We start from the raw sequence: 12514 nt of genomic DNA on the forward strand, positions 1-12514 counted from the left end.
GTGGAGGCGACAAAGCAGCAGTATGATCACTTAAAACAGTTTTATGACTAGGTGGTCGGTGAGGACGATGGCAACAAGTTTGCCCGCCGGCTTTCAGTAAAAAAATCCGCACTTCAGTAACCTTAAATTCCTACCTCAGCCTGGTCCCTCAGTTTGTGTTAGTAAAATCTTCTTGAGCGGAGGTCTTCAACAGGGGATCCGCGACCCCTAGGGGGTCTACGGAGGTACTGCATGAGGGTCTGCATGGTTAGTTGATATTTTTATATTCCCCCCCTGCAATTTTTTCCCCCACTAATTGAAATGTCTTTAAATACTCATTAACATGAAATCAACACACTGTAGTAAACAGATAAATGGAGGCAGAAGATGTCTTTCAGTCATCAATGCACACATTCAGCGACACACAGGAGCTCTTTCAAGCTGGGCACCGTTTCCTTCACAACAACCAGGAATCAGAATCAGAAAAACTTTAATAATCCCAGGGAGAAATTAATTTCTTTACATTACTCCATCTGTAATAGAGTGACTATAGGACACAATTTCATACAATATATATAGTTAGGGGGTCCCCGCTCCATCTCGCCATCAGTTTGGGGGTCCTTGGTCTGGAAAACATAGAAGACCCCTGTTCTTGAGGGTTTTACTATCCATGTAACTTGTTTGTTAAACCTGCCTGGTATAATTTTCCAGGATTCCAGTATTCCTTTTTAGTATGTATTGAAATGGAATTTCAAATGGAAAAAATTATTAAAATAAAAAAAAAAACATTTGCACCTTAAAGACTACTTTCCTATTTTTCTTTTAATAATTACTCATAAAAAAGACCATTCAAGCAGCACATTTTTCCTGATGTTTTTGAGAATATACTGTAGGGGTGAAAGCTGCAGCTGCTACTAGTGTGAAATGAATGGACAGCAACAAAGCGTTAAAGCAACAATGGGGAAATGCTGTCCCCTCAATGCTAATGTAAACCCTGGTTGGATAAGGATTCAAAACTGGATATGAAGATGAAATCTGACGCACAGTTTCAGTGTTACAACTGATAAAATAATTGCTGTCTGTGGTTCTACAGTAGGCTATGGTGTAATTGAGCAATATATGAAAAAAGAAAAAAAAAAAGAACTATGAACTATTTCATTTTTTGGTTTTGAATTATGAACTATGAACTGAAGTAGTTCATTTTAAAATGTGTGAACTGAACTTTGAACTAGTTCACGTAGAAAGAGAACTTTCCCAACACTGTATATATATATATATATACACTATATTGCCAAAAGTATTTGCTCACCTGCCTTGACTCACATATGAGCTTAAGTGACATCCCGTTCCTAATCCATAGGGTTCAATATGACGTCGGTCCACCCTTTGCAGCTAGAACAGCTTCAACTCTTCTGGGAAGGCTGTCCACAAGGTTTAGGAGTGTGTTTATGGGAATTTTTGACCATTCTTCCAGAAGCGCATTTGTGAGGTCGCACACTGATGTTGGACGAGAAGGCCTGGCTCTCAGTCTCCGCTCTAATTCATCCCAAAGGTGTTCTATCGGGTTGAGGTCAGGACTCTGTGCAGGCCAGTCAAGTTCATCCACACCAGACTCTGTCATCCATGTCTTTATGGACCTTGCTTTGTGCACTGGTGCACAGTCATGTTGGAAGAGGAAGGGGCCAGCTCCAAACTGTTCCCACAAAGTTGGGAGCATGGAATTGTCCAAAATGTCTTGGTATGCTGAAGCATTCAGAGTTCCTTTCACTGGAACTAAGGGGCCAAGCCCAGCTCCTGAAAAACAACCCCACACCATAATCCCCCCTCCACCAAACTTTACACTTGGCACAATGCAGTCAGACAAGTACCGTTCTCCTGGCAACCGCCAAACCCAGACCCGTCCATCAGATTGCCAGATGGAGAAGCGCGATTCGTCACTCCAGAGAACGCGTCTCCACTGCTCTAGAGTCCAGTGGCGGCGTGCTTTACACCACCGCATCCGACGCTTTGCATTGCACTTGGTGATGTATGGCTTGGATGCAGCTGCTCGACCATGGAAACCCATTCCATGAAGCTCTCTGCGCACTGTTCTTGAGCTAATCTGAAGGCCACATGAAGTTTGGAGGTCTGTAGTGATTGACTCTGCAGAAAGTTGGCGACCTCTTCGCACTATGCGCGTCAGCATCCGCTGACCCTGCTCCGTCAGTTTACGTGGCCTACCACTTCGTGGCTGAGTTGCTGTCGTTCCCAAACACTTCCATTTTCTTATAATACAGCTGACAGTTGACTGTGGAATATTTAGGAGCGAGGAAATTTCACGACTGGATTTGTTGCACAGGTGGCATCCTATCACAGTTCCACGCTGGAATTCACTGAGCTCCTGAGAGCGACCCATTCTTTCACAAATGTTTGTAAAAACAGTCTGCATGCCTAGGTGCTTGAATTTATACACCTGTGGCCATGGAAGTGATTGGAACACCTGATTCCAATAATTTGGATGGGTGAGCAAATACTTTTGGCAATATAGTGTATATATATATATATATATATATATATATATATATATATATATATTAGGGCTGCAACAACGAATCGATAAAATCGATAAAAATCGACTTTTAAAAGCGTTGGCAACGAATTTAATCATCGATTAGTTGTGTCGCGCGATTAATGCGTCATCCGCCGCCGCCGTCATCCGGGGGAAGAAAAAAAAATATGGCGGAGCGAGTCAGCGCAGCAGTTGCAGTGTTGCCAACTCAGCGACTTTTCAGACCCCTCCAGCGACTATTTTTCAAAAAAGCGACTAGCGACAAATCTGGCGACTTTTTACGGTGTCACTGGCGGCTTTTGCCTGCCGTGGGGCGCCTCCCCCATCCAAACCCCTTTCTCCCTCTCCCACAGGAATCCCTCTTAGCTCAGCAGTCTGGACGCTGAGTTTACCCTCAGCGTCCAGACTGCAAATGAAGCGCGCATGCGCCAGGATTGACGGCGCAAATTGATCACAATAATTAAAATAGCCTGCGCTTTGTAAAGTGAAAAAAGTCGTAACATGCAACTTTTGTAAAAACAAATGAACATGGCACGGAAGCACCACTGTTATGACGCAGCACCTGAAAAGAAAACACGTTGGAGCCTTCAATGGCAGTGAAGAGAGCTGATCAGCAGGATGAGTAACCATGTTTGTTTCATTTTAAAGTGGGGAAATGTAACGTTAGTTTCTCAGGTAGCTCATCTGATGCTTTCCTTACCTTGTTAGTAGGTTACAGACAGTGATAAGGTTGGCTTCTTATTTTACTTTTAATTTCATTTGAATTAGCTTAAGCAGCGTTTATATTTTCTTTATAAATAAATTAACTTGTAAATTATGAGGGCAAGGCTTTTAAAGTTTAAATCTTCTGGCAAAGATAAAGTAAAGATCCTGCAATTTATGGAAGTAAAGCAGAATAAAATCCAGCAAGATCAGTAATATGTCAATTAATTATCTGCCACATTCCCATGTAAATATCTGTCTTTGGAGGATGTGTTTTTTACCACCCCTAGTTCTCTCATTTTTATTCCAAATACAATTTATAATTTGAATCACAGGGCTATTTTTATCTCTATGGTTCAGTATTTTCTCAAGCAGCAACTTTAACTGCTATACTTTCCTGTCTTAAAGGCACAATTCTTCTAGTCTAAAAAAAAACTCATTTGTTGAAATGGGGGGGCCTATTGTTTGAACCCCTTAGGGGCTTTAAAAAACAAAAATGTCTTTTTTTGCACTTTATGAAACAAAGTACCCTATATTTTGTGGATGTACAGCTACATTTCTCATGTAAGTTTGCGTAGTTTTAACACAAACATTTATTTTTCATATTGCACCAGTACAGTTAATGAGCAACCTGTACTTGTGTGCTTGTTTGTTCTGTCTAAAATGTTTATTTTGGAATAAAGAGGTTAATATAAAAAATATTTTTCGTCCGATTCATCGATTAATCGAAAAAATAATCGGCCGATTCATCGATTTTTAAAATAATCGTTAGTTGCAGCCCTAATATATATATATATATATATATATATATATATATATATATATATATATATATATATATATATATATATATATGCTAACCCAAGAAATTTAGATGATGTTTCATGCTTTTGTCTCCTCATGACTGAACTTTCATAACCTTCTGTTTACACCTTTTAAGAAGAAAGGGCTGTAGGTTGTCCAAAATTCTTCTGACGGGCTCTAACTAAGGAACTCGGCGGCTCCCAGCCAGATCAAGATGTTTTAAAATCTTACCTTGAGACCTTTACACAGACATCTCTCTCTCCTTTATCTCCCATTTGATCCAAAGATATAGTTCTCCTTGTAATCTGAGGTTATCAAACCAAAACAAAATGATTTCTCCCCTACACTCATTCAAGCACATTGCAACATCCTGTCTGCAGAAACCTCCTATAAATATAGGATTACAGCAAACTCAACAACACCAGGCAAGTTGCCATTACATGCTCATCCAGGAGGACTGCATGATGCAAGTAAATGACTCAATATAATCTGCTTGCTTTCTTTCATCAAAAAAACTATTTGACAAACAAACTGAACCTGGCTGTTTAATGAATCGTATCTATTGGAATGTATGTACTTAACCTGTCTGTATAATCTGACTGTAATTGATCCAGTTAAAAAAAAAATTAAAAGTCTTATTTTATGCCTTCAAATGCAGCAGAAACATGCCTCCATCGTTCAGTAAATCTCAGCATTTAAGCAATCACAGGCAACATTCTTAACTCACAGTCTAATAATGTGAGAGAGGCGAACGTCTGAGTTAGAGCGATGATCCACCTTACTATCTCTCTGGAGGTGAAGCTGCGTGAACTTCGAATCTTTCACACATTATCTCTCCGGCAGCATGCTTGGGTTTTAACAAATATCTCACTTTTCATTTATCAGACCAACCTTTCCCTCCCTCATATCACCACTCTGCAAATAAGCCCTCTGACATCTTGTCCAGAGCACAATATGAAGCTGTCTTGTTGCATGTTGACTCTCTCATCTTTGCCCACGCTTTTCTGCTGGGGCTCTAATGAAGGAAGGGAATTATGCTGTGAAACACGGAGTGCAGATATGAAGCGATGTGTGTCAGTGTAAAGGTGTAGACTCATTTACCATCACAGGTATTTTAGAGGAGATAATACAAATATTAATCCTTGGCTACCCTTTACAAAGAAAGACTTGCAAACAGAAAAAAATATTTTTGCTGGCTTCCTCTGTTCTAGCTTTTTTATTATACATCCTCAAAATAATTTTGATATTAGACGATGATAACCTGAGAAAAAAAATGGGTTTCAAATAGTGTTGCACCGATACCCATATCAGTACGGACGGGACCCCGATCCATCACTAAAATGGCGGTATCGGGTATACCAACAAATAGGGCACCGATACCAGTTTGAGAGCCCAAGATTTATTCAACTATTGTCACCCAATCCAAATAGGCAATAAAAAGTTCTACTTGCTTCGCTTTGTATTAGTATTTTTGCTGCTTAACAAAGATAGGCAGATGCTTGACAAAGCCATGATAGCAATTATTCTACATCCACGTAGGATGCAGTTCTTCATATATACACACACACATTTATTTCAAACAGATAGTATGGATATAGGCCAATACTGCACAGCCGGGTATCATATGTGGGGCCAAAAAATGGCATCGGTGCAACAATAGTTTCAAATCCTTGATTATTTAATAAAGAGGAACCAACAATTCAAACAAAGCCAGCACTGTGTAAAATCGCTGTAAACTCCCTGACAGTAAAACTGGTTGTGCTCCAGTCACAATGCCATTGGCTCTACCTCATCAGCTTTGGAAAAATTTTGAAAAATTCTTTGAAGAATTGCTTTATTTCAGTCGTTTTAGGGTGATCAGTCATGCACGGACTGTAAATGGTTTTCTCAATCTCATTAAGTCAGGACTTTGACTGGGCCACTTTTCTGCTAGTCAGAGATGGACATTCTAATGTGTAAACAAAGTGGGCTTGAGCTTACAGGGACCTAGTCACAAACCATCACTTTATGAATTTCTACATCTGTAGCTCTCTCTGGTTGCATTTAAAGGGTTAACAGTTAAATCATAATTGTTTTTGCCACATTTGTTTGTAAACAAGTGTTTTTTTTTTCTTTTGCAATAACAAGATTGTAGGTACAATATTGCAGCAGCAGATGGCGATGGTCCGGCAGTGTTTTTGTCTGCTGATGCTTCCAGGTGCAAAAATTATTTTCACGTTCAAACAAGACTACATAAACACTATCAGGAAAAACAATGGCTGTGTATTACTTTATCATAACATTAACGCTGGGCATACACTTTATGTTATCTTCAATAATTGTACTCAGCTACAGCTGAAATTGTATGATTAAATCACAGGATTTGAAAGTTCACAGCTCACAATTATTCTTACACTGTACGGCCAATGCTCTGATGCGATCTGACTGCTCACTCTGTATGACCAAAAACCACATACCTGGCTCAGAGCTGTAGAGAGATGGCATTGGTTGGTCGCATCTATCTGCTAGTTAAGTCAGAAACAAGGAAGAATTGTTTGAACATACACGGTGCGTGAAGTTGAGGTAAATTGGCTCTTAAGCCGGGTGTACACTGTGCGATTTTTTTCAATCATTGCACGTTGTACGGCAAAACCTTGCGATTTAGTCGCACAGTGTGAGCAGCAGCTCATGATTTATGTTCGGCCCGACGCTCCGATGCTATCTACCTGCTCACACTGTACAACTAAAAACCACATCGGACTCAGCTCCGCAGTAAGATGGAGCTGCTCTGTAGCTCTCTATCCTGAAGCCAAACAAATAGAAGAGGGATATTAGGCTAACTATAGTGAAATGCACTGATTTGTCAATTGGTGCAATTTTGTGCTGAAAGTCATAAAAAGAAAAGGCGACGACGTATTTGAAAAAAAGACATAGCTGAGCAAACGTGGCTACTACGGTCTGTCAATTTTACAGACTCATTGCATCCCTGCCATGCTGCTGTGTTTACATCTGAGAGGAAGAATAAAAAGAAGAATCCTTCTTTGCACCCTGAGCGATTTGCCCAAGACGGTCACGATTGCTAATCAGGAGGTGGTCGTGAGGTGTTGATCGCCCCTCGTAACCCCCTGTACACTACACGACTCACGGCGCACATTCAGGCTGAAATTTGGCCGCGATTGAAAGATTCTCGCACGACTGGAAAATTGCCCCGAAAATCGCACAGTGTACGCCGGGCTTTAATCACTGCTTCAAGAGCATGATATGATCATCTCACTAATTTCAAAATTTTTAGATTTTCATTCAGGCGTACCGTTCTGATTTGAAAGGTGGCCTTGAGAGTTTAATCGCCTACTTTTACCTAGTGTGTACTACACAATGCAGGACGCACGATGAAGCTAAAACTTGGCCCGATCCAAAAAATTATTGCACGACAGAAAAATCTGTGCAACAATGACAAAAGAATCATACATTATATGCCTGGTTTAATGTATGGTTTGGAGTGTTTATGGTATAGGCGTGCTACTGAGCACCTTGAACATCTCAGACTGTTGAATCTTGAAACTTTTCTTTAATGTTTGCCCAGTCTCTTTCTCATTAAGATATCTGACCTTAAATGAGTGAAAACAGTCCTGGAGGAGTTTAAATGTTTTGGCTCCTGACAAAATCTACTGCTGCTTCATGTCTGCTCCATTTCCACAAAATATCTGTCACTGTGTTTTGCAAGAGCCCCAAAGCACTAGAAACGGAATGTTCTAAATTTTTCTAACCTCTAATATTCTCTGACTGATAGATGTCATTGATTTATTTTCTATTTGTGTTAAAAATTCTTTAAATAGGGTGCGACGTCTTGCATTTTGACATCTCGCAGCCTTCCTCAGGCCACCAGATAATTTCTATTTAAGAATGATCTTAATTCAGCAGGTGTGACAGTAGGCAGGCTTGGCTGTGGCTAGTAAAATCAAGCTAAAACAGGTGTTTCTATTGAGTACATAGTATGTTTTTGCATGTTGAATTGTGGAGGGGGTTAGTTCTAATAGATCTTACTAACCCTTTCTTTTACCTAGGTTTAAATGATTAGAAACATTTAACTGTGAAAAACAGCACAAACAAATATGAATGTTTTTTACAGTGTCCATAAATTCTCTCAGCAGATATTAACTGAAACACATGATGAAATACAGAAAGCAGATAATTAAAGATGTGACAGAATGTGAGAGACAGCAAACAGATCATGCAAGCAGTGAAAGATTGACAGACACATGGGCAGAGACGCCAGCTGAGACTGACAGAAGCCCAGAGGCGGCGATCTACAGGCAGCCACAGAGCGAGGCAGTGTGACGGGTGACATGTCGAGAAGACCCTCGTCGAAACTGACACTCACGATCGTTTAAACGCCTCCAAGATGTTGTCCTCCTGCTCCTCTTGTACAGCTGAGCGGGTAGAAGAGGGAAGGCTGGTGAGTGCTCAGTGAGGTTAATTCATTACACACCAGGCTCAAGCACCAAAGAAATAATGGACTGATGACCTCATGAGGCCACTAAATGACAGGATCTAATGTGCATCGCACTCACTGAGTTATTGGCTGACAAAGTCAGTTACATAGTAATGGCGGACACGTTGAATGGAAAATGACAATAATGTGATTAAGTGTCTTTCGGCAGACCTACCCTGCACAGAGACTTCGAAGGTGCAGGTGTCGCACTTGTCTTTGGCAGTGACCTCGCAGCGATAACCACCTGCGTCTCCATCCACCACTTTGATGATGTTCATCTCGTAAGTGTAGATCTGACAGAGAGAAGAGGTGAAACGCTGAGAACGCACATAGTCATTGTCAGATACATGCTAACAGGTTTATAGTCTGTACACCCCACCTCAGTCCCAGCGTCATAAAAAATATATCTGGTTTTTGAAAGCTTTGAATTGTTCAGCTGTTCTTCAATTGTCCTGCCTTGAAGATTTAACATGCTAACTGCTGTAAGGGTCTATAGACTACAGTTTCAATTGGACAGGGTAGGTTTTTAAGGAATTTGTAAGGACATATTTTTCAAATTTAATGTGGGATGATACATTTCAAATGGTTAGTAAATTTGCGCACAACATTTCCCAGCTTAAGACGAAAAACCGATTGCTTTTTGTTAGCCCATTGATGATGCAATTCTGCCCTGGCATTTTTAAAGGCATCTAATATTACAGCAAAATGCTAAAATTCCTGCTTTTTAAGAGGTTCAACAGTGTTAATGATCTATTATTCGACAGTTTTAATCAGAATATTCTAGTTCACACTTGCTTTTCCATTTAAATAATGAAAATATTGAATGAGAAGCATTTGAGGTAGGATTTTAGGCCAGAATTTATATTATAACCTAGTACATAAACATGTTAAACCAAAGAGGGGGTTCATTTTAACTTGATTATATGAATTAGTCAACAAAATTTTTCTGAAATCTTTTTTGTTTAATTTTGTTATTTCATATTATTTCAGTCTTCATCCAATGAAATTGAATTAGGTGCAAGCCTACCAGTAAATAAACCTAGAGCAAAATGAATAGAAAATCGTATCAAGAATAATTTAAACCGGCTATATTTTTACTTATTTATTGTCTTTTTAACTCAACAAATGTATTGCTAAAAAATATTATTTAAAAAACACATGCAACTCCAGATGTTAATGACAATTTTAAATGACAAATGTAAAAAAAAAACGCTCTAGTTTTTTTTTTTTTTTTTTTTTGAAAAAGTGATATACTGTAATTGACTAAACATGAATTATTTTTCTTACTTGATGATGTCAAATCCAACAAATGTAATCCTTTATGTAAGCTAATTCATGTATCTGTAATGATATTGCTGTTAGACTTTAAACCCTTCCTGAACACTAAATGATAGATTGAACAAGTTTAAATATTTAGGGTAAAAGAAAATTACTGTTTATAATTTATTTTTGGTTTTCTTTTGACCATGATGAACTGGCTAAACATTTATCACTTTTAAGCATTTTTCCAATGTAGTAGATCCCTGCAAGTAACTACTACTTGTCTGTATGATGATGGTTCATATGATTGCGAACATATAAAATTTTACACAACCTCACCTCAATACAGTATATCGACTTTTAGAAAATCTGAAATGTGTCTTTTTAGTTGTTTTCTAGCAGTGTTGTGTTCTTGAGTTACTCTCTGTTGCCCCCTAGTGTTTGTTTCTGTTCCCTTTTGCTCCTTTCTAGGTAGTTCTATTCACACCTGCTCCATATCAGCTCATCAGCCAATGCTTTGTTCTGTTCCCCATATACAGGTGCTGGTCATAAAATTAGAATATCATGAAAAAGTAGATTGATTTCAGTAATTCCATTTAAAAAGTGAAACTTGTATATTATATTCATACATTACATACAAACTCATATATTTCAGATGTTTATTTTGTTTAATTTTGATGATTACAAATGACAACAAATGAAAATCTCAAATTCATCATATCAGAAAATTAGAATATTGTGAAAAGGTTCAAAATTGATGGCCCCTGGTGCCACACTCTAATCAGCTAATTAACTCAAACCACCTGCAAAAGCCTTTAAATGGTCTTTCAGTCTAGTTCTATAGGCTACACAATCATGGGGAAGACTGCTGACTTGACAGTTGTCCAAAAGACGACCATCGACACCTTGCACAAGGAGGGCAAGACACAAAAGGTCATCGCTAAACAGGCTGGCTGTTCACAGAGCTCAGTGTCCAAGCACATTAATAGAGAGGCGAAGGGAAGGAAAAGATGTGGTCGAAAAAAGTGTACAAGCAAGAGAGATAACCGCACCCTGGAGAGGATTGTGAAACAAAACCCCTTCAAAAATGTGGGGGAGATTCACAAAGAGTGGACTGCAGCTGGAGTGAGTGCTTCAAGAACCACCACACACAGACGTATGAAAGACATGGGTTTCTGCTGTCGCATTCCTTGTGTCAAGCCACTCTTGAACCACAGACAGCGTCAGAAGCGTCTAAAGAGAAACAGGACTGGACTGCTGGTGAGTGGTCCAAAGTCATGTTCTCTGTTGAAAGTAAATTTTGCATTTCCTTTGGAAATCAAGGTCCCAGAGTCTGGAGGAAAAGAAGAGAGGCACTTCATCCACGTTGCTTGAAGTCCAGTGTAAAGTTTCCACAGTCAGTGATGGTTTGGGGTGCCATGTCATCTGCTGGTGTTGGTCCATTGTGTTTTCTGAGGTCCAGGGTCAACGCAGCCACCTACCAGGAAGTTTTAGAGCACTTCATGCTTCCTGCAGCTGACCAACTTTTTGGAGATGCAGATTTCATTTTCCAACAGGACTTGGCACCTGCACACAGTGCCAAAGCTACCAGTACCTGGTTGAAGGACCATGGTATCCCTGTTCTTAATTGGCCAGCAAACTCTCCTGACCTTAACCCCATAGAAAATCTATGGGGTATTGTGAAGAAGAAGATGCAATACACCAGACCCAACAATTCAGAAGAGCTAAAAGCCACTATTAGAGCAACCTGGGCTATCATAACACCTGAGCAGTGCCACAGACTGATCGACTCCATGCCACGCCGCATTGCTGCAGTAATACAGGCCAAAGGAGGCCCAACTAAATACTGAGTGCTGTACATGCTCATACTTTTCATGTTCATACTTTTCAGTTGGCCAACATTTCTATAAATCCTTTGTTTTTATTGGTCTTCAGTAATATTCTAATTTTCTGATATGATGAATTTGAGATTTTCATTTGTTGTCATTTGTAATCATCAAAATTAAACAAAATAAACATCTGAAATATATGAGTTTGTATGTAATGTATGAATATAATATACAAGTTTCACTTTTTAAATGGAATTACTGAAATCAATCTACTTTTTCATGATATTCTAATTTTATGACCAGCACCTGTATATACACCACCTCTGCGGTTCCTCATTGCTGGTTTCTTGTTGTTTAGTTGCTTTGTTGTTACTTGGCTCCCTGCATGTGTCTCTCCCAGGCATTTCCTGGATTTTTTGGTTTTCAGTATTTTTGTTTTTTGGATTCTGCTTATGTTGCCTTTGGGAATTCAATTAAATCAGCAAAACTCATCTCTGCCTCCACATTTCCGCATTTGGGTGATATAAAAACGCCACAAAAATCATGATAAAGTCCAACAGTAACCTTACAGAGCTGTGAAAGCTTGAAAGGCAAAGCACACACAGGTCATGACATAAACGATAGACTTGTACCTTGGTGTTTCTGTCGTAAGACTCCTTAAACTGCAGGTGCTTCCCAGCTTTGCTAGACAGGTCGAGCCACTTCCCCTTCAGCCATTTCATGACAGGCTTCCTTGTCAGAGTCGAGGAGTCGACTTTGGCCACAAACGTGATGTCCTTCCCTGCCGTGAACAAAGATAAAGGACATTTTTTATTCAAGACACACAAACAGTTTGTCCTCTCTGTGGACATTTTGTACAGAGTGGCCACTTGAGGATTTTGCGGGTGTAAAGTAAACAATCCCATTAAAATATCAGCATTG

At 39.5% G+C, this 12514-nt stretch overlaps 1 protein-coding gene across 4 annotated transcripts in view; it reads right to left on the reverse strand.

Moving 5' to 3' along the window:
• The window catches only part of mybpc2a (myosin binding protein Ca), a 125493-nt gene that overhangs the window by 60747 nt on the left and 52232 nt on the right, over positions 1–12514 (reverse strand). For all 4 annotated transcript variants that reach the window (XM_038297312.1, XM_038297311.1, XM_038297310.1 and 1 more), the window contains 3 exons: positions 12226–12374; positions 8680–8797; positions 8394–8442 (listed from right to left, as the gene is read on the reverse strand). In XM_038297312.1, coding sequence (XP_038153240.1) covers positions 8394–8442; positions 8680–8797; positions 12226–12374 — 316 coding nt within the window. The remainder of the gene's footprint in view (positions 1–8393; positions 8443–8679; positions 8798–12225; positions 12375–12514) is intronic.

The sequence above is a fragment of the Cyprinodon tularosa genome, unplaced genomic scaffold (genome assembly GCF_016077235.1).
Source record: "Cyprinodon tularosa strain WSP-4 unplaced genomic scaffold, ASM1607723v1 ctg386, whole genome shotgun sequence".
Taxonomy (NCBI): Eukaryota; Metazoa; Chordata; class Actinopteri; order Cyprinodontiformes; family Cyprinodontidae; genus Cyprinodon; species Cyprinodon tularosa.